This window comes from Silurus meridionalis, chromosome 4 (genome assembly GCF_014805685.1).
Source record: "Silurus meridionalis isolate SWU-2019-XX chromosome 4, ASM1480568v1, whole genome shotgun sequence".
In the NCBI taxonomy this organism is placed as follows: domain Eukaryota; kingdom Metazoa; phylum Chordata; class Actinopteri; order Siluriformes; family Siluridae; genus Silurus; species Silurus meridionalis.
This window is the reverse complement of record NC_060887.1, coordinates 29,650,460-29,673,912: the sequence shown is the minus strand read 5'-3', so window position 1 is coordinate 29,673,912 and position 23,453 is coordinate 29,650,460. Positions and strand designations below refer to the sequence as shown.

General features: G+C 38.6%; 1 protein-coding gene and 1 long non-coding RNA gene across 4 annotated transcripts; both read right to left on the bottom strand.

Annotated features, from left to right (window-relative positions):
- Positions 1-8,453: 8,453 nt before the first annotated feature.
- LOC124385068 lies at positions 8,454-8,830 on the bottom strand. The gene is made up of 2 exons (XR_006925676.1): positions 8,770-8,830; positions 8,454-8,564 (listed from the first exon to the last, which is right to left on the bottom strand). It is a non-coding gene; the product is annotated as an uncharacterized LOC124385068 (long non-coding RNA).
- Positions 8,831-9,591: 761 nt separating this feature from the next.
- On the bottom strand, positions 9,592-20,580 carry LOC124384549 (serine/threonine-protein kinase pim-1-like). Of its 3 annotated transcripts, XM_046847496.1 has the most exons (10): positions 20,397-20,580; positions 19,779-19,964; positions 11,941-12,126; positions 11,557-11,763; positions 11,376-11,470; positions 10,973-11,023; positions 10,462-10,834; positions 10,195-10,371; positions 9,813-9,908; positions 9,592-9,708 (listed from the first exon to the last, which is right to left on the bottom strand). In XM_046847496.1, the coding sequence occupies exons 1-10, from the start codon at positions 20,542-20,544 to the stop codon at positions 9,683-9,685; spliced, it is 1,545 nt and encodes a 514-aa protein (XP_046703452.1). In that variant the 5' UTR covers positions 20,545-20,580; the 3' UTR covers positions 9,592-9,682. The 3 variants fall into 3 exon arrangements, with proteins under 3 accessions (XP_046703452.1, XP_046703453.1, XP_046703454.1); XM_046847497.1 differs by lacking the exon at positions 11,941-12,126 and having other exon boundaries at positions 20,397-20,577; XM_046847498.1 differs by lacking the exons at positions 19,779-19,964; positions 20,397-20,580 and adding an exon at positions 12,572-12,763.
- Between the last annotated feature and the right edge of the window lie 2,873 nt (positions 20,581-23,453).

Genomic DNA, 23,453 nt, shown 5'->3' with positions numbered 1-23,453 from the left:
AAGTCTAAATAAATTCACTATTTTGTGTGACCACATTTTTTCTGCAAATCAGCATTAATTCTTCTAGGTATACTTGCAAACACACTTTTAAAAGTTCTGGACAGGTAGTTTTTTCCAAACATCTTGAAGAACTAACCACAGATCTAGATCTACATGTAGATCTTTTGACTTGTTGATGCTGAAATCAGGGCTCTGTGGGGCCAAAACATTTACTTCCAGGACTCCTTGTTCTTCTCTATGCTGAGTTAGTTCTTAATGATATTGGCTGTATGTTTGTGGTTGTTCTCTTTGTATTGAGTGAGACCTATACAATGGAAATAGTTCAACAAGACTTGGGTAAATTTAAAATGGCTGTTAAAGGTGACCAAATATTTTCAGATTCTAATGGAGATTCTATCCGTCTGTCTGTTCAAAGACATCACTGGGGTGGCTTCCATTTTACCACAGTCTGGTTTTAGGGTTCATGTTACTTAAAAAAAAATATATATATATATCACATTCTTCTTCTTTCTATATTGAATATATATATATTACCTTGATTACCTGATAATACCTTGATTCTTAAATTTTTTTTATTTTTTTTTAACCCCTGAACAGATACAGAAAGTGACACTGGTTTACACTCCTGTTTGAGACAGTCTTTCGTAATTTAGGATGTTTTATATAACTTTATATGATAAATAGAATTCCTTTATTTGTATTAAATAATGATTGTTAATAGCATGTAATTTAGCTGAAAAATAATAATAATTTCTGTAGAGAAATGCCAGTTATATACACTTATTTAAATCAGAAAACTGATTCGGCCTCTCCAAAGACTCAGCCTTTCCCAGAAATCCTGTTATCCACATGCCCTGTCAGAGAAAGTGCTCAGGGTTTCATATTGTATAACATTTTAAATGTTTTTTTATTGCTTTACTTTAAGTGTTATAACTAGTCTTAAACTATTAGGGCACTAATGATGGAGAGTCACACACTGTGTCAAAAACCTGAACACCTCTGTTTATTTATAAATCTAGTCAATAATTACTCTTACATGAGTGTGTAAAGTTCTGACCCATTGTTCTGACTTTTAGGTTCTGCTGGAGCACATTTCTTCCTGAAACCCTGGAGCTCCCAAGATGGCACTTTTTTGCCCCATGGTTTTAATATAGTATAGATGTATATAGTATCTACTACTACACTACATATTTCCCAAGATCTTGTCCTTAATGAGTGCAGGGGGTCAATGAGGCAGCAGATGATAAACACTGTTTTATATGAAGCAATTCGATCTTATTTAATGAAAGGTCCTGATGTAAAAATCCAGTGTAAAACATGCAGATGTTTGCCAAATCAAACATACGGATCACGAATCAGAAACTCATACCGGATCGGTTAATGCCCGGGTTACCAACGACTGCCACAAGTATTGTGAGCCCACAGGGTAACGGTGGACACGCTATTGGCGGAAGGAGGAGAAGGAGAGGAGGAAGACCGTCTACAGAGACAGCAGGAATAGGAGAAGTGTAGGAGCGTGGAGGTTATGGTGGGTACTTTCAATGTTGGTACTATGACTGGTAAAGGGAGAAAGTTAGCTGATATGATGGAAAGGAGAAAAGTAGATATGTTGTGTGTTCAGGAGACCAAGTGGAAAGAGAGTAAGACCAGGAACATTGGAGGTTTTTTTTTTTCTTTTCATAGGACATTATAGCCAAGGTTCGCTGGTGTTCTAGTGGTTAGGATTTAAACCCAGCCATTAGGGTTGCACAAGCTGTGCACTCTTAGTGCCGGTCCCAAGCTCGGATAAATGTGGAGGGTTGCGTTAGGAAAGGCATCCAGCGTAAAAAACGCGTGCCAAATCGAACATGCGGATGATCCGCTGTGGCGACCCCTAATAGGAGAAGCCGAAAGAAGTTTTATAGGACATTATAGCCAAAATAAATCATAGTACTTTGAATACTTAAGTATATTTGAAGGCACATACTTTAGTACTTTTACTTAAGTAAAGGTTTAAAGGGGAGCACTTCTATCGAAATATATTTTACCTAGTGCATCTCTACTTTATCTCAAGTTCATGGTTTGTTTACTTTGTCTACCACTGTACTCCTCCTTCTTCTTCTTCTTCTTCTTCTTCTTCTTCTTCTTCTTCTTCTTTATCTTTCGACTTCTCCCATTAGGGGCCGCCACAGCGGATCATCCGTCTCCATACCTCTCTGTTCTCTACATCTGCCTCTTTCAACACAACTACCTGCATGTCTTCCCTCAGCACATCCATAAACCGCCTCCTTGGTCTTCCCTTTTTTCCTCCCTCCTGGTGGCTCCATTCTTCTCCTACCGATATACCCCATGTTTCTCCTCTGCACATGTCCACACCATCTCAATCGTGCCTCTTTCACCTTGTCTCCAAAACATCCTACATGCACTGTCCCTCTAAAAAACTCATTTCTAATCCTGTCCATCGTCGTCACTCCCAACGAAAACCTCAACATCTTCAGCTCTGCTACCTCCAGCTCCACCTCCTGTCTTTTTACACATACATACAGGGTACGACATGCAGTGAAATGCTTATTACGACGGTCCGGCATGAGGGAATAGGATGGGGAGAAAAATAATACAAAGAAAAAAAGAAGACTGATAAATAAAGTATAAAAACTATATAAAATAAAATATAAGAATATAAGAATATACTCAATGCCACTGTCTCTCAACCATACAACATCTCAGGTCTCACCACAGTCCTATAAACTTTCCCTTTCACTCTTGCAGATACTCTTCTATCACAAATCACTCCTGCCACTCTTCTTCACCCACTCCACCCTGCCTGCACTCTTTTCTTCACTTCTCTAACACACTCTCCATTACTTTGCACTGTTGACCCCAGGTACCTGAACTACTCCACCTTCTCCACATCTTCTCCCTTTAACAGCACTACTCCACTGCCCTCCCCCTCATTCACACACATGTACTCTGTCTTACTCCTGTAGTGTTGTTAAGTGAAGTATACAGTCAACCTCCTTGTGAAGCACACGTTTCAGGTGTTGTCTCGGTCATTACAATGGCGATGAGTGAGTAAAAGGCAAAATAACGCGGAAAAGCAACCGAAACCACAAAGAGAGGACAAACTGACGAAAAGAAAAAAGAGCTCAAACAACAGCATCCTTTCTCCGACCAGCACAAAAAAACCCATAGAAAGCCTGAGATGCGGCACGGAGGAAAGCTACCATCGTTTATCTTGGGAGTAAAACTACACAAAAAAATAAAGTAACCAAAACGCAGAAAAGTATAAAGTGGATGTCACGAACGTGTGTAAATTTCCTACAGCTTCACATGCTTTGCCAACGCCTGAGTAAACACTACAAGCTAAAGCTAAAAACGTACTCAACAACAAAGCTTTAAAAATTCAGAGTTTAAAACAGGAAACACCCAGGATCAAGTACTGGACCTCTCTCTCCATTGTCACTCATTTCTGCACAACATTTTTTGCACTATTAAGACACTTTAACTCTGGACTGTCATTTTAACCCTGGACTTGAACAGCACAGTGCCACTTTATGTAGCTAACCCCCAGCCAGACAATGGTGAAGCGTACTGATGTTTCAAAAAGCCTTTATTTTGTGTTCAGCCGTCAGCCTTTCCTTGGGAAACACAAAATCTACCTTTCCTTGATGAGAAACCTTTTCTTAGTGAAACACCGTAAGAGCTACAGAACAGATAAATAACAAATAATACAATCAGCTCTTACAAACATAAACATGAATAGCCATTTATAAGAAACCCTTTTGTGATGTCACACAATGATGTCACAGATGTGACAGTGATAACAACACATTATAACACTTCTTCACAGTTAAATAGATTAACCCACATATTAATGCATATACACACTAAACAATCAAACATAGTACCTTGTTCCCGTTCCAGCTAGGTGCTTAATTATGCCTTTCTTTCCTTAATAACCTTGTACGATTTCAGAGCGTTTTAGCGACATGACTTTCCTTTTCCATGTGTGCTTCACACTAACTAGTGGGGGCGGAGTTAAAGGACTATACCGTATGGGGCGGAAGAGACCAAACAAAATAAAGCTCAAAAGGATTCACTTATTTACTCTTTTCTTAGAGTTAGTTACACTCCCACCAATCATGAGTGAATAATGGGACGTATTAAGCACAAATGATTTCAACTGAAAATTACCTTCCCGGAACCCGTATAAGGACAAAGACAACTTATGCCAAAGTTGGAAACTTAGCAACGACTATGTACTATTATGCACTATAGAGGGAAGGAGCAGATTTAATTAGACTCCAGCAAGAGAACAAGCTTCTGGATTGGGCGCTCAACTTCTGACAATTCGTGAAGACGCTCCCCTTTCTTGCCAAGCTTACGGTCACCAAGCTGGAGTTTAACTCTCCGTACAAGTCCATCTTTGTCAGTAGTGACTTTTGAAACTCTACCCAATCTCCACTCATTCCTCTGCAAATCCTCTCCTTTCAGGATTACAATATCTCCAACTTGTAAATTCCTTCTTAAAGCATGCCAGTGCTGTCTAAGAGCTATGTTGGCGAGGTATTCCTTTCGCCATCGACTCCAAAACTGTTCTGCAAGGTATTGAACATGTCTCCACCTTTTCTTGCCATACATATCTTCCTTGGCAAGCTGAATAGCATCTTCAGTGTTTTCGACACTTGCGAGCCCATCGTCCCTCATAACAAATCTCGAGCCTTGAGGGTAGATGTCACAATTCTCCTTAGCTAGATTTAAGTGGAGAACTCCACTTAAGTTGTTCAACATGTCGGGCCCAGAGAGGAGGTGATCATTCAAGCTTGTTCCTTTGTATCTGGCTGAGCAATCCAACACTACACGAAGTTTATCTGGCTTCTTCGCGTGATGCACACCATGATGGGGAATGTACCATCTCTCCCCTTCACTCCCACCGTCATTGACCTGCTCAGCGTCTCCCTTCCCAATGACTTCCTCCATGAACTCAACATAATGTTCCTTATACCTTTCATCCCGTTGTAATTTCCTTTTAAGGTGAAGGAGGCGCGTAATAGCTGAGCCTTTGTTGTCAGGCAGGCTGGGTCTGGTTTTATAGGGCAGAGGCATTTCATAATGTCCAGACACATTTTTCCTTATTCCTTTCTCCAGTATGTTAAGAAATGTGATGTCGTCTTGTGACACAATTTTGCTGTCGTCATTGCCATCTTTGAAGTCAGACTCTAGAACGCGAATGACGTCGGTAGGAGTTAACGTAGGTAGCTCTTTAACTGTAATTCTGTGACACAGATGATGTGTGCTCAACGCATCCTGGGTTTGTAGTGAGCGCCCAACAATACTCCATCCTAAATCAGTCCTTACAGCATAGGGTTCCTCGTCGTCTCCTAAAAGGACCTTTCTTGGTGCCATAGCTCTTGAGCAGTTGTAGCCGATCAAAAGACCTACTACACAGTCCTTCAGTGGTTGTATTTCATCCACTATTTCTGCCAGATGACTCCATTTTTTAGCCGTCTCACAAGTGGGAATGTGAGAGCGGTTGACAGGTATGCAGTCCTTTGTATAGGTGACCGGAAGATCGACTTGAACTGCAGAACTATATCCTCTAACACAAAGCCCAGAGACACCTTCGCTTGTGATCACCGTATCTCTGCCGCTCATAGTCGTCAACTTCAGTTTCACTGGATACTTGTCAGCATTAAGACCATCACTCACTTCTTGGTCAATGAACGTAGTATCGCTTTGAGTGTCGAGCAGTGCATAGACAAGTTTCTCAGTGGTTGGATCATTTTTAGATGAAACCCAGACTGGTATCACCATAGATGTGTTTGATGAGCCTTCACCTGCCACACTGAGTGAGCAGCAGCGCTTTGATTTGTTTCTGGTTCTGATGTAGTCCTTTCTTTTTTTATAGTTGTTATCATGCAGGGCTGTAGGATGCTTTCCTTTACAGTGGTCACAGAAAAGACGATGACGGCAGTCTCTCACACTGTGGCCGGATTTAAGGCATCCATAACAGAGTTTCTTCTCTTTTATATAGTTGCGTCGCTCAACTAACACCATCTAAAGTGAACTTGTAGCATGCGTGTAGTTGGTGTCTATTATCTTGACAAAAGATACATGAAACCTTAACTTTCCACTGTTCTGACTTGTGTTTTTCATTTTTAGTGACTATTTGAGTGGTAAACACACTAGCTTTGGTTTTCTTTACATCTCTGAGGTTTCTCTTCTCAGTGATAGAATCTGACAAATGAAGGGCATGAAAGGACGTAATGGGATTACAAGCAATCTCGGCTTCATCTGATGTGAATCTAGCAAACTCTTTGAAACTTGGGAATTCTTGATTTTCATTTAGGCTTTGCGTGACTTGTCGGTTCCAGCGTAAAGCTGCCCAGTCTGGCAATTTGTGAACGAGCTTCCGATTTTCTTCCCAGTCGTTTAATATGTCAAGACCCTTGACATGAGGCATGGCATCTTGACAAGCATTCAGAAAATCTGAGAAGCATCTCAGTCCTTCAGCATCCTTCGATGGAATTCTCGGCCAGTTGGTGAGCTTCTCTCTAAACGCTCCCTGAATGGCAAATGGCTGGCCAAAGTGACTATTTAGTTTTTCGGCTGGCGTGATTGCCCTTTGGTCTATGAGTGAAGTGAATGCTGCCTTCCATTCAATGAATTGTATGGGATCGCCATTGAAGACAAATGGCTCAGGAACAGGAAGCCTATTTAAGGCTGTGTTGTCTTGAAAGAGCTGAGTGAGAGAGGGAATGTCTGTATGACGAGGCGTTGCAACTTGAGAGAGGGGCACTGTAGTTACAGGTGTATTCTTTGCTTCCATGTTCCTTTCCTTCTTGAGATAAATAGCATCCTTGTGATCCGTCTCCCTTTCGTAGATCTTCAACTTGGCTTGAGCGGCCCTTATCTCTTTCGCTGCCTGTAATCGCTCCAACTTGCGCATTTGTGCATCTAGAGCCTTGCGTTGTTGTTCCTCTAGCTCTCTTATAGATTCCTTTTGCTTTTCTTCTTCCAGCAGCATCTGATAATTTGCTTCCTTTACTGCTAGTTCAGCTGCTGCGTCCACGCGTTTTACTATCATGGATGAAGTTATGGAGTAGTGATTGGACTGGCTGTGACTTGTCCAAGAAGCTGCGGATCCATAGACAGACTTTGCATAGTGGTGGCGGAGCAGTTCGTGAAGGCGGTGTCTTTCCTGCGGCTCATCAAACCCGCTTTCCTCATTTATAGCTCTGCTGTATGCAATGTTGATGATTTCTGTGGTCACAGCTTCACACGTATCAACTCTTCTTCTTATGTCGGTGGAGGGTGAGGTGAGATTTCGAATTTCATAATAAACGTTCATCATGTCTTCTTTACTTTTCTTAAGCTTGTCAATGAGAGGCCAGAGCTGACTCTCTGACATATAAGTCTTTAGCTGATCTCTTGCCTTCCTTGCGTGGAGCTTCCACTGTTCGTACATAGCAAACAGCCTTTTCTCTTTTCTCTTGGCCTCTTCATATTGATGCGCGAGCATCTTCTCTGTAGGACGGCGTGTGCGTTTAGAGCGTCTTGGACCTTCAAGGGCATTATCATCCTTATTAAATTTGCCTTGGAGATCAGTTAGACATTGTTGTTTAACTTTATTTGTTTCCTTCAGACACGGTCGCTCTGATTGGTCTACCATTATGTGGGTTTCACCTTGTAAATCTTCATGCTGGTAACTAGCAACATGCTCCTCCACCTCTATCTCATTTCCTGACTGTGACATTATCACTTATAAATTTAAAATCTAATGGCGGAAGAAGACCCCCTTAACAGATATGGAAAAGCCCTGAATATGAACTGTATAAACATAAAATATCAGAACATCAATTTAAGCAGCTGACACATATGCATTAACATATAGACACTAGAATTATTGTAAATGTCAGTGTAAATATTACAATGAACAAGTTATCAACAATAATAAATCCAAATGAGGAAAATGTGAATGTTAAATCCTCAATAAACACTGTTAACTAAGTGGATAAATGCAAAATCCTAAAACAAAAATCTATGTCCTTAATTAGACAAAGTCCATGTGGATGCCTACAGGCATGGGCACAAATATAATCACAGTTTATATTGTTACTCTTGTTGCTGAGCCGGTGAGTATTGAATGTTCAGTCCAAGAAGCCGTTCATCCGTTGCTCGTCGTATTGTCGTACTATAGTAGATTAATACTCACGATCTTGCATCAATGTTCGTAAGTGTGGCTGTACTTGACCATTGCACCGAATCTGTGAGACCGCTGTCCGAAATATAGGTCAGGCGCGAGGAAGCAGCTTGATGAGTCCACGCTGATACCTTGTGACTGTGATGTAGCAGAAGCTGTAACTGGCGCTTTGAAGACCCTCCGTGGCCCGTTGTAGACAACAGTTATTGGAATCGATGCGGGTCAAGCTCTTACTGTAGCTAACCCCCAGCCAGACAATGGTGAAGTGTACTGATGTTTCAAAAAGCCTTTATTTTGTGTTCAGCCGTCAGCCTTTCCTTGGGAAACACAAATTCTACCTTTCCTTGATGAGAAACCTTTTCTTAGTGAAACACCGTAAGAGCTACAGAACAGATAAATAACAAATAAAACAATCAGCTCTTACAAACATAAACATGAATAGCCATTTATAAGAAACCCTTTTGTGATGTCACACAATGATGTCACAGATGTGACAGTGATAACAACACATTAAAACACTTCTTCACAGTTAAATAGATTAACCCACATATTAATGCATATACACATTAAACAATCAAACATAGTACCTTGTTCCCGTTCCAGCTAGGTGCTTAATTATCCCTTACTTTCCTTAAGAACCTTGTACGATTTCAGAGCGTTTTAGCGACATGACTTTCCTTTTCCATGTGTGCTTCACACTAACTAGTGGGGGCGGAGTTAAAGGACTATACCGTATGGGGGGGGAGTTAAAGGACTATACCGTATGGGGCGGAAGAGACCAAACAAAATAAAGCTCAAAAGGATTCACTTATTTACTCTTTTCTTAGAGAGTTAGTAAGAGTTAGCTCTTACTAACTCTTACTTTATATCTCACCACACTGCACATGGACGCTTTAAGGACAATCACACTGAATCAATTTAATTTGTACTGTCAATATCTTCAATACTCATTCATGTATATACATATATTTTCATGTATTTTCTACAGTTTATACTTTTTATTTATCTGCTTTATTATTTTTTTCATCCTTGAATTCTATTGCTTTTTATGCTTAAATGTTGGATGGTCGTACAAAGCATTTCACTGCATGTCGTACTCTGTATGTATGTGTATGTGACAAATAAAATGTGATTTTATTTTGATAAAAAAAAAAAAATTATATCCTTTATGATGCACAATTTATATACATTCCTGTTATGTTCTCCCTTTGACCTCTAAGCTAAAGGGGTGTTTTGTTTACTTCCCGTGCACTGCAGAAATATAGTGATAGTGACAATACAGTGACTTTCCTTTTAATTGGTCCAAACAATCATCTTTAACTTCTTCTTTAATCTTTTATGGCTTATTGTTTTATTAAGTAAGCATGATTAACAAAAATGATTGCAATATAAACTGACTCCAGTCAAAATCAATTTACAATTACATTTTTTATTTTTGATGTATTTTGTACAAAAGCACAAATATATTTGTAGGTTTCAGATGTATTTGATGGCAGGTGTCTATCCAGTAGTTTGTAGTGCAGATCCTAAATCACAAAAAAAAAAAACAATTAGAGAACAAAATGACTTCATGAATTATAGGGTTCCTCTGTCTGTTTAAAAATAAAGAGAGAAAGAACAGCACAAATACCTTTGAAGTGAAACCATGGGTGATGCTCTATCTGCTCCAGACTCGGACGGCCTGCTGGTTTGGTGCACAAACACCAACGGATCAGATGCATGCATTCTGTTAAACAATACACAGATACAGAAATCAGTGAAACATAGAGAAAAGAATAGAAACTTCACTAATAAAGATCATGCTGTATAATATTTAACCTCTTAAAAACAGTTATGCATAATATATAATATTTTGGTATAAATATTATTGATTGCATATTAAATTATTCACACTTATAGCTGTTATAAGATCAAACAAATAAATGCTTCTTTCTCTATCAAGTAAATGTACAATAGAAACTTCAGCCTGCTTTGACTTATTCCATAACTTATCAGTCTTTGCAGTTTCTTACCTTCAGAATGACTTCTGGAGAAACGCACATGACCATGTTTCACGTCCTTCCTGGTGTTGAAAGGCAGAGAGCCACACACCAGTCTGTACAGTGTCACACCCACAGACCAGACAGTCGCTGGTTCTGCCAAATACTTTTTCTTTTTAAACCACTCAGGAGGAGCGTAGCTGGGTGTGCCTGTTAATGACATTCCAGTTAGTAAAAGAAGCACACATCTCATTACCATGCAGAACTCAGATACGTTTTCAGAGCTTTCAAATAATATACCTGTAAATTCTTTGTACTTGTCCTTGATCAAGTCTCCGCACCCGAAGTCAATCAGCTTAACTTTAAGAGTGTTCGTCTGAACCATGATGTTTTCTGGCTTGACGTCACGATGCAGAATTCCCCGGCTCTTGCAATGCTTCAGCGCATCTATCAGCTGAACCATCACTAAACGAGCCACAGTCTCAGGCAAGCAGCTGCCATACCTACTGCAGAACTGGTGGAGGTTTTCACATGGTTCAGGTCGTTCCAGAACTATGTAGTAGCACTTTGGCTGTTCATACCACTCCAGAATCCGCAGGATGTTCAAACAGTATGGTTCTGTATTTACGATGGACATCAAAGCTACCTCAGTGGGCAGGAAACCATGTCCAGGCTGTAGAAAAGAACGAGTGCTACATATTATAACCCCAAACTGCTTATAAAAGTGTTCTGAATAATGTGATTATTATTATTATAGTATAGGTTATAGGTTATTGTTTTATGTACATTACGACATGCAGAAGAAACTTACGATTTCCAGTTTTTTAGGTGCTTTACGTTTGGAGATGTACTTGATTGCAACCTGAGAAAATACAAATGTGTTTTGTGATTAGATGAAATTATTCACATAAATGAACTAAAAAGGATCTTATCTTTTATTTGGGCTTGGATGTTATATAATTTTAGCTGATCATAAAAGTGTAGTAATCACTTCTGCAGTTTTATTGAAAATCCTACATTGAGCCATGATGCCATGATGCTTATAACAATCAGCCTCTTTCAAAAGTCACAATCACGTATCAGTGAACACTGCCATTCCTTATGATTAAATATTCAGCATGATGACTAAAAACAGGCTTCCCCAATGTGTATATTAAATTGAGACATATGATGAAGTCAGAGATATAGAATAAAACAAGAGAGAAAAGACTTACTGGCAATCCATCTGCTTTACGTACACCAGCATACACAGAGCCAAATCCTCCTTTGCCCAGCAGTTCTCTCGTCTCATAAACCTCCAACAAATGTGCTGTGAAAAAACATCCAAAGATGAGTGTCTAATTCACATAACTAGTCCTACTGCTGTTCATCCACTTCAACTTTCTGTTGCCTTACCAATGCCTAAATGTTTAGGAGGTAGTTTATTTGTGTTGGAGACGTCAGTTTTCTCTTCTATTATCTGTTTTTTCTGTCTCTTCTGATGAGGCTCATATTCATTGGGCAGGTTATCAGGTTTCCTTTTGCCCCTGAATGATGACTTGGGCTGATCGTATGCCCTCTTCTTTATGTTCCAGCTTCCAGTGTGCTGATTGATGTATAAAACTAAATAAAGAAAGTGATAAGAATTATATTTTTTTGCATAAATAATGTGGTGATAATGCAGCAACACACACACACAAAGTGTATATGAATACAGAGGTGTTTCTAATGAAGGGGACAGTGGGGGTACATCACATTCACAAACCCTTGGACAAGTTTGCATGTATTTTTTTTTTTTACCTAGATTAGTTTTGTTGGAGACGTCCGTTTTCTCTTCTATTATCTGTTTTTTCTGTCTTTTCTGATCAGGCTCATAATCATTGGGCAGGTTATCAGGTTTCCTTTTGCCCCTGAATGATGACTTGGGCTGATCATGTGCCCTGTCCTTTATGTTCCAGCTTCCAGTGTGCTGGTTGATGTATAAAACTAAATAAAGAAAGTGATAAGAATTATATTTTTTGCATAAATAATGTTGTAATAATGCAGCAACACACACACACACACACACACACACACACACACACACCCACAGTAAATAAATGTAGGTCACATTTACAACCCCCTTTTTATCTTGACATGTTTTGCCCAATGTAGCTGCCATTTTGTTTACAGTTTATTTTCAGAATCTTTGTTTTGGTTCCTTGGACTTTTTATTTTCCAAGACTGAACTCAGAAATAAATTTAGATCAGTGAGTTTTAAGATACAGAGGTTTGATCTGAAGTGTCCCACTTTGCCAGTATTTATACTAATTGGGTAGAGTTTATTCTGGTGACATGGGGCATACATTTCTTTTTAACTTTCCATTACGGTCAGGAACTGGACATTGAGTCCGTTTTAAACAAGAATGTTATGTAGTGTTTAGCGTCTTACATTTTTTGTGAAACATCACAGCAGATGGCGCTTTATTCTCGGTTTTATTTCCTTCTTGCCCAAAATAACGCATCCAGCAGATATCGTTGTGCAGCAGTGAAAAGACGTCGCGTTTCCATGGCAACATTTGATATTGATGACGAAACATTATGTGTACACTTTTGTCTCCAGGTAACGCCCCTGTTTATTTTAAATCTGAGTGGTTCCACTACCACTGCCCTGCATTTACTCATTTACATATATTCAATAAAGAAAGAAGAAGAATGTGATATATATATATATATATATACACACAGTACTCTGCATAAAAAAGAATAATTAAAAGAGTCCAAATTAATAAAAGTCTAAATTAATTCACTAATTTGTGTGACCACATTTTTTCTGCAAATCAGCATTAATTCTTCTAGGTATACTTGCACACACACTTCTGGACAGGTAGTTTTTTCCAAACATCTTGAAGAACTAACCACAGATCTAGATCTACATGTAGATCTTTTGACTTGTTGATGCTGAAATCAGGGCTCTGTGGGAGCCAAAACATTTACTTCCAGGACTCCTTGTTTCCATTTTACCACAGTCTGGTTGTAGGGTTCATGTTACTTAAAAAAAAAAAAAATTATATTACCTTGATTACCTGATAATACCTTGATTCTTAAATCTTTGTTTTTTAACCCCGAACAGATACAGAAAGTGACACTGGTTTACACTCCTGTTTGAGACAGTCTTTCGTAATTTAGGATGTTTTATATGACTTTATATGATAAATAGAATTCCTTTAATTGTATTAAATAATGATTGTTATTAGCATCTAATGTAGCTGAAAAATAATAATAATTTCTGTAGAGAAATGGCAGTAATATACACTTATTTAAATCAAAAAACTGATTCAGCCTTTCCAAAGATTCAGCCTTTCCAGAAATGCTGAGTTATCCACATGCCCTGTCAGAGAAAGTGCTCAGGGTTTCATATTGTATAACATTTTAAATGTTTTTCTATTGCTTTACTTTCTGTGTTGTAACTTGTCTTAAACTATTAGGGCACTAATGATGAGGATTATTTCTAAAATATTCATCGTATCGTATTATGACATGATTTTGAAATAAATAAGTGAATTAACTTTTTTCCTACAGGAATTCGATCACAGAAGGAATTATTTAAAAGTAAAACTAAATACATGGAATGGGAATTAAAGAGAAACAAGACATAGATTGCAAGGTTTTTTTTTTTTTTTTTTTGTTTAGTTTCAGAAATATAAGTTCTCTAAAACTGAAATTAGTGCATTTAGAGTTTTGTCCAGCAGGTGGTGCAACATTACTGAGTCATTGCTTGATACAAACGTCCTTTCCTGACAGTGAAATACTCTTAAGTGGACATAGGCCTTTTTTTTTTATAATTTTAGTGTCGAAATTAACACAAATTTCCATTATAATGATCGCTAATTTAAATGCATTGTGCACACCTTAGCCTTTTTGGTTTTAATGCTGTATTAAAATGACCTACTTTTCCTGGAGGTTTGGAACTACAACAGCACAAGACCTCCTGTGAAGGAGGAAGAAGGATGAAAAAGGGTATGTAATTTTAGAATTGGGTCTATAATTGGAATGCCTCGCTCGATGGAGATTAACAGAAACTCAAAGAAGCACGCTTCATTACATTGATAACTTCGAAGACTGGGTTTGACAAGTTTTAACTCTGATAGTTGACCTCTCAGCTGTAGAAGTGGAGACCGGTAATATTGCATAAATGTTAGGAGTTCAGAAAGAGAGACTTAATCTCACTGTCTATCAGACACTTTGGCATTACCTGGACATTACTTTTGGTGAAGGAGTAGGATGCCTGGAACACTAAGTTCTGTGAAGGCCTTTTATTCCTCAATTCCTCAAACTGTTCTGACAAGTTCAACATCACCAGTTTCTACACCTTGGAGTTTGGATGCTTGACTGTGTAAGCCTTTGAAGATAATGTCAGTTGAACTAGTATTCTTTAAATCGACTGAGCATCTCCCCAGCTAACAGCTAACCTTCCCACAACTTTATCTAACGTTTCTTAAACGTCTAAATGTAAAAAAAAAAAAACGTTTTTAAAACAATGTTTATAGAACATTCTCATAACGTTATTTATACTTGATGAATGTTCTAATGTTGACTGAAAACATTATCAATACAATGTTCTAGGAACCCCCTTATGACGTTTTTTATGCTTAATAATTGTTCTGCTAATGTTGATATAAAATGTTATTAGAACAATATTCTCAGAACGTCCTTATGATGTTATTTATACTTGATGAATATTCTCCTAATGTTGATAGAAAACTTTATCAATACAATGTTCTTGGAACATTCTTCTGATTAATTCTTCTGTTGATTGTATTTGTTAAATGTTTTTAAAATGTTATTAAAATTTTGAGAACAACATTCATGGGATGTCATTACAATGTTATTGTTTTTGAATATTGAAATAAAAAGTCTTATAACTTCCGAATGTTATTTTTTCCATATTTGCTAAATATATTCATAATGTTATCATAAAATGTGCTGAGTGTTCATGAACACTGTTTCTGTCCTGTAATTGTACTCATATTGTATTCTCATAATACTAAACGTCTAAAGAACATTTTTATATATCATATACACTCACCGGCCACTTTATTAGGTACACCTTACTAGTACCGGGTTGGACCCCCTTTTGCCTTCAGAACTGCCTTAATCCTTCATGGCATAGATTCGACAAGGTACTGGAAACATTCCTCAGAGATTTTGGTCCATATTGACATGATAGCATCACGCAGTTGCTGCAGACTTGTCGGATGCACATCCATGATGCAAATCTCCCGTTCCACCACATCCCAAAGGTGCTCTATTGGATTGAAATCTGGTGACTGTGGAGGCCATTTGAGTACAGTGAACTCATTGTCATGTTCAAGAAACCAATCTGAGATGATTCGCGCTTTATGACATGGCGCGTTATCCTGCTGGAAGTAGCCATCAGACGATGGGTACACTGTGGTCATAAAGAGATGGACATGTTTAGCAACAATACTCATGGAGAGTTTGGCGTTGACACGATGTTCAATTGGTACTAATGGGCCCAAAGTGTGCCAAGAAAATATCCCCCGCACCATTACACCACCACTACCAACAGCCTGAACTGTTGATAAAAGACATGGGTCCATGCTTTCATGTTGTTGACGCCAAATTCTAACCCTACCATCCGAATGTCGCAGCAGAAATCGAGACTCATCAGACCAGGCAACGTTTTTCCAATCTTCTATTGTCCAATTTTGGTGAGCCTGTGTGAATTGTAGCCTCAGTTTCCTGTTCTTAGCTGTCAGGAGTGACACCTGGTGTGATCTTCTCCTTCTGTAGCCCATCTGCCTCAAGGTTCGACATGTTGTGCATTCAGAGATGCTCTTCTGCATACCTCGGTTGTAACGAGTGGTTATTTGAGTTACTGTTGCCTTTCTAGCAGCTTGAACCAGTCTGGCCATTCTCCTCCGACCTCTGGCATCAACAAGGCGTTTGTGCCCACAGAACTGCCGCTCTTTGGATATTTTCTCTTTTTCGGACCATTCTCTGTAAACCCTAGAGATGGTTGTGCATGAAAATCCCAGTAGATCAGCAGGTTCTGAAATACTCAGACCAGCCCGTCTGGCACCAACAACCATGCCACGTTCAAAGTCACTTAAATCACCTTTCTTCCCCATTCTGACGCTCGGTTTGAACTGCAGCAGATCGTCTTGACCATGTCTACATGCCTAAATGCATTAAGTTGCTGCCATGTGATTGGCTGATAAGAAATTTGCGTTAACAAGCAGTTGGATAGGTGTACCTAATAAAGTGGCCGGTGAGTGTACAGTTGCGTGAAAAAGTGTTTGCCCCTTAATTTGTTCTTTTTTTGCATGTTTGTCACACTTTAATGTTTGAGATCATCAAACTAATTTAAATATTTGTAAAAGACAACACAAGTGAACACAACATGCCGTTTTTATTGTGTGAAAAAGTGTTTGCCCTCTAAACCTAATAACTGGTTGGTTTTTAAACCACAGTGGGAGCCATTATTCACAAATAGTAAAAAACATGGAACAGTGGAGAAGCTTCCCAGGAGTGGCCGGTTGACCAAAATTACCCCAAGAGCACAGTGACGACTCATCCAAAAGGTCACAAAAGATCTGGATAAATGCTTAAACATCAACTGATTGTTATATCTGCTATCTGCCAATGAAGGTCAATTATTTAATATTTTAATTAAATAAAAGTGAGTGTGCAGTTGGTAACCATGGTTTTAAATGTTTAGTGTTTTTTTGTAATGTTTTAGATGTGGATGAAGGCTGAAATGCTGATTGGCTGCCATTTTTGGTAGCTGATGAAGGTAAATGTGGTTAAGTTAATAAAATGAAATGGGGCAGTTGGTAATTGTGTTTAAGTAAATGTTAAGTGTCTGAATAAAGCATATGATGTATTGTTAATTTTTGTTTTTCTGTTTTAGATTTAAGTCAATTTCTGTTTCTCCCATGTTGTTTTTGTTTGGTTCCCGGTCTCAGGAGTGTGCTGCATGGTGATTTTATTTTATTAAAAAAAAAAAAATTATTTATATCCTTTATGATGCACAATTTATATACATTCCTGTTATGTTCTCCTTTGACCTCTAAGCTAAGAGGTGTTTTGTTTACTTCCCGTGCACTGCAGAAATATAGTGATAGTGACAATACAGTGACTTTCCTTTTAATTGGTCCAAACAATCATCTTTAACTCTGATTATCTCCCCTTTTATGGCTTATTGTTTTATTAAGTAAGCATGATTAACAAAAATGATTGCAATATAAACTGACTCCAGTCAAAATCAATTTACAATTACATTTTTTATTTTTGATGTATTTTGTACAAAAGCACAAATATATTTGTAGGTTTCAGATGTATTTCATGTCAGGTGTCTATCCAGTAGTTTGTAGTGCAGATCCTAAATCATAAAAAAAAAAAACAATTAGAGAACAAAATGACTTCATGAATTATAGGGTTCCTCTGTCTGTTTAAAAATAAAGAGAGAAAGAACAGCACAAATACCTTTGAAGTGAAACCATGGGTGATGCTCTATCTGCTCCAGGCTCGGACGGCCTGCTGGTTTGGTGCACAAACACCAACGGATCAGATGCATGCATTCTGTTAAACAATACACAGATACAGAAATCAGTAAAACATAGAAAAGAATAGAAACTTCACTAATAAAGATCATGCTGTATAATATTTAACCTCTTAAAAACAGTTATGTGTAATATATAACATTTTGGTATAAATATTATTGATTGCATATTAAATTATTCACACTTATAGCTGTTATAAGATCAAAACAAATAAATGCTTCTTTCTCTGTCAAGTAAATGTACAATAGAAACTTCAGCCTGCTTTGACTTATTCCATAACTTATCAGTCTTTGCAGTTTCTTACCTTCAGAATGACTTCTGGAGAAACGCACATGACCATGTTTCACGTCCTTCCTGGTGTTGAAAGGCAGAGAGCCACACACCAGTCTGTACAGTGTCACACCCACAGACCAGACAGTCGCTGGTTCTGCCAAATACTTTTTCTTTTTAAACCACTCAGGAGGAGCGTAGCTGGGTGTGCCTGTTAATGACATTCCAGTTAGTAAAAGAAGCACACATCTCATTGACATGCAGAACGCAGAGCTTTCAGATAATATACCTGCAAATTCTTTGTACTTGTCCTTGATCAAGTCTCCGCACCCGAAGTCAATCAGCTTAACTTCAAGAGTGTTCGTCTGAACCATGATGTTTTCTGGCTTGACGTCACGATGCAGAATTCCCCGGCTCTTGCAATGCTTCAGCGCATCTATCAGCTGAACCATCACTAAACGAGCCACAGTCTCAGGCAAGCAGCTGCCATACCTACTGCAGAACTGGTGGAGGTTTTCACATGGTTCAGGTCGTTCCAGAACTATGTAGTAGCACTTTGGCTGTTCATACCACTCCAGAATCCGCAGGATGTTCAAACAGTATGGTTCTGTATTTACGATGGACATCAAAGCTACCTCAGTGGGCAGGAAACCATGTCCAGGCTGTAGAAAAGAACGAGTGCTACATATTATAACCCCAAACTGCTTATAAAAGTGTTCTGAATAATGTGATTATTATTATTATTATTATTATTATTATTATTATTATTATTATAGTATAGGTTATAGGTTATTGTTTTATGTACATTACAACTTGCAGAAGAAACTTACGATTTCCAGTTTTTTAGGTGCTTTACGTTTGGAGATGTACTTGATTGCAACCTGAGAAAATACAAATGTGTTTTGTGATTAGATGAAATTATTCACATAAATGAACTAAAAAGGATCTTATCTTTTATTTGGGCTTAGATGTTATATAATTTTAGCTGATCATAAAAGTGTAGTAATCACTTCTGCAGTTTTAATGAAAATCCTACATTGAGCCATGATGCCATGATGCTTATAACAATCAGCCTCTTTCAAAAGTCACAATCACGTATCAGTGAACACTGCCATTCCTGATCTTATGATTAAATATTCAGCATGATGACTAAAAACAGGCTTCCCCAATGTGTATATTAAATTAAGACATATGATGAAGTCAGAGATATAGAATAAAACAAGAGAGAAAAGACTTACTGGCAATCCATCTGCTTTACGTACACCAGCATACACAGAGCCAAATCCTCCTTTGCCCAGCAGTTCTCTCGTCTCATAAACCTCCAACAAATGTGCTGTGAAAAAAACATCCAAAGATGAGTGTCTAATTCACATAACTAGTCCTACTGCTGTTCATCCACTTCAACTTTCTGTTGCCTTACCAATGCCTAAATGTTTAGGAGGTAGTTTATTTGTGTTGGAGACGTCAGTTTTCTCTTCTATTATTTGTTTTTTCTGTCTCTTCTGATGAGGCTCATTTTCATTGGGCAGAATATCAGGTTTCCTTTTGCCCCTGAATGGTGACTTGGGCTGATCATGTGCCCTGTCCTTTATGTTCCAGCTTCCAGTGTGCTGATTGATGTATAAAACTAAATAAAGAAAGTGATAAGAATTATATTTTTTTGCATAAATAATGTGGTGATAATGCAGCAACACACACACACAAAGTGTATATGAATACAGAGGTGTTTCTAATGAAGGGGACAGTGAGGGCACATCACATTCACAAACCCTTGGACAAGTTTGCATGTATTTTTTTTACCTAGTTTAGTTTTGTTGGAGACGTCCGTTTTCTCTTCTATTATCTGTTTTTTCTGTCTCTTCTGATCAGGCTCATATTCATTGGGCAGGTTATCAGGTTTCCTTTTGCCCCTGAATGATGACTTGGGCTGATCATGTGCCCTGTCCTTTATGTTCCAGCTTCCAGTGTGCTGGTTGATGTATAAAACTAAATAAAGAAAGAGATAAGAATTATTTTTTTTGCATAAATAATGTTGTAATAATGCAGCAACACACACACACACACACACACACAGTAAATGAATGTAGGTCACATTTACAACCCCCTTTTTTTTTAATCTTGACATGTTTTGCCCAATGTAGCTGCCATTTTGTTTACAGTTTTTTTTCAGAATCTTTGTTTTGGTTCCTTGGACTTTTTATTTTCCAAGACTGAACTCAGAAATAAATTTAGATCAGTGAGTTTTAAGATACAGAGGTTTGATCTGAAGTGTCCCACTTTGCCAGTATTTATACTAATTGGGTAGAGTTTATTCTGGTGACATGGGGCATACATTTCTTTTTAACTTTCCATTACGGTCAGGAACTGGACATTGAGTCCGTTTTAAACAAGAATGTTATGTAGTGTTTAGCGTCTTACATTTTTTGTGAAACATCACAGCAGATGGCGCTTTATTCTCGATTTTATTTCCTTCTTGCCCAAAATAACGCATCCAGCAGATATCGTTGTCCAGCAGTGAAAAGACGTCGCGTTTCCATGGCAACATTTGATATTGATGACGAAACATTATGTGTACAGTTTTGTCTCCAGGTAACGCCCCTGTTTATTTTAAATCTGAGGGGTTCCACTACCACTGCCCTGTATTTACTCATTTACATATATTCAATATAGAAAGAAGAATAATGTGATATATATATATATATATATATATATATATATATATATATATATATATATATATATATATCACATTATTCTTCTTTCTATATTGAATATATATATATATATATATATATATATATATATATATATATATATATATATATATATATATATACACACAGTACTCTGCATAAAAAAATAAAATAAAAGAGTCCAAATTAATAAAAGTCTAAATAAATTCACTATTTTGTGTGACCACATTTTTTCTGCAAATCAGCATTAATTCTTCTAGGTATACTTGCAAACACACTTTTAAAAGTTCTGGACAGGTAGTTTTTTCCAAACATCTTGAAGAACTAACCACAGATCTAGATCTACATGTAGATCTTTTGACTTGTTGATGCTGAAATCAGGGCTCTGTGGGGGCCAAAACATTTACTTCAGGACTCCTTGTTCTTCTCTATGCTGAGTTAGTTCTTAATGATATTGGCTGTATGTTTGTGGTTGTTCTCTTTGTATTGAGTGAGACCTATACAATGGAAATAGTTCAACAAGACTTGGGTAAATTTAAAATGGCTGTTAAAGGCGACCAAATATTTTTCAGATTCTAATGGAGATTCTATCCGTCTGTCTGTTCAAAGACATCACTGGGGTGGCTTCCATTTTACCACAGTCTGGTTTTAGGGTTCATGTTACTTAAAAAAAAAAAAAAAATTATATTACCTTGATTACCTGATAATACCTTGATTCTTAAATTTTTTATTTTTTTTTAACCCCTGAACAGATACAGAAAGTAACCCAGCCATTAGAGAGGCACAAGCCAGTGCATTCTTAGTGCCGGTCCCAAGCCCGGGTAAATGGGGAGGGTTGCGTTAGGAAGGGCATCCAGCGTAAAACATGTGCCAAATCAAATATGCGGATCACAAATGAGAATGTCATACCGGATCGGTCGAGGCCCGGGTTAACAACGACCGCCACAGGTATCGTTAGCCGACAGGGTACTGGTGGAAATTGGGCTAAGGAAAAGGAGAGGAGGAAGACGTCTACAGAGACGGCAGGGAAAGGAGCAGTGTAGGAGAGTGGAGGTTAGGGTTGGTACTTTAAATGTTGGTACTATGACGGGTAAAGGGAGAGAAGTAGCTGATATGATGGAGAGGAGAAAGGTAGATATGCTGTGTGTTCAGGAGACCAAGTGGAAAGGGAGTAAAGCCAGGAACATTGGAGGTGGATTTAAACTGTTTTATCATGGTGTGGATGGAAGAGAAATGGTGTAGGGGTGATTCTGAAGGAAGAGTACAGTAAGAGTGTAGTGGAGGTGAAGAGAGTTTCTGATAGGGTGATGATCGTGAAGGTGGAAGTTGAAGGGATGATGATAAATGTCATCAGTGCCTATGCTCCACAAGTTGGCTGTGAGATGGAGGAGAAGGAAAGATTCTGGAGTGAATTAGATGAAGTGGTAGATGGTGTACCTAGGAAAGAACGGTTGGTGATTGGGGCGGACTTTAATGGGCATGTGGGTGAAGGGAACAGAGGTGATGAGGAGGTGATGGGTAGGTATGGTTTTAAGGAGAGGAATGTGGAAGGGCAGATGGTGGTAGATTTTGCTAAAAGGATGGAAATGGCAGTGGTGAACACTTATTTTAAGAAGAAGGAGGATCATAGGGTGGCGTATAAGAGTGGAGGAAGGTGCACACAGGTGGACTATGTGCTATGCAGGAGATGCAACCTGAAGGAGATTGGCGACTGTAAGGTGTTGGCAGGGGACAGTGTAGCTAGACAGCATAGGATGGTGGTCTGTGGGATGGTTTTGGAGGCGAAGAAGAAGAGGAGGAGAGTGAGGACTGAAAGAAGAATAAGATGGTGGAAACTGAAGGAGGAAGAGTGTAGTGTGAGGTTCAGGGAAGAGGTCAGAGAGAGGCTCAGTGGTGTTAAGGAGGTGTTGGATGATTGGGCAACTACTGCAGGAGTGATGAGGAGGCAGCTAGAAAAGTACTTGGTGTGACATCTGGAAATAGAAAGGAAGACAAGGAGACGTGGTGGTGGAATGAGGAAGTGCAGGAGAGCATAAGGAGAAAGAGGTTGGCAAAACAGAAGTGGGATAGACAGAGTGATGAGAAAAGTAGGCAGGAGTACAAGGAGATGCGGCAGCAGGTTAAGAGGATGTGGCGAAAGCCAAGGAAAAGGCATATGAGGAGCTGTATGAGAGGTTGGACACTAAGGAAGGAGAAAAGGATTTGTACCGATTGGCCAGGCAGAGGGACCGAGCTGGAAGGATGTGCTGCAAGTTAGAGCAGTAAAGGATGGAGAGGAAATGTGTTGACTAGTGAGGAGAGTGTGTTGAGAAGGTGGAGGAGTATTTTGAGCAGCTGATGAATGAGGAAAATCAGAGAGAGAAGGTTGGATGATGTGGAGTTGGTGAAGCAGGATGTAGATAGGATTAGTAAGGAGGAAGTGAGAGCAGCGATTAAGAGGATGAAGAGTGGAAAGTCGGTTGGACCAGATGACATACCGGTAGAAGCGTGGAGATGTTTAGGAGAGATGGCAGTGGGTTTTGACCAGATTGTTTAACAGGATTTTGGAAGGTGAGAAGATGCCTGAGGAATGGAGAAGAGTGTGCTGGTACCGATCTTTAAGCATAAAGGAGATGTGCAGACCTGCAGTAACTACAGGGGTATTAAGTTGATCAGTCACACCATGAAGTTATGGGAAAGAGTAGTGGAAGCCAGGCTGAGAGAAGAGGTGACCATCTGTGAGCAACAGTATGGTTTCATGCCGAGGAAGAGCACCACAGATGCCTTATTTGCTTTGAGAATG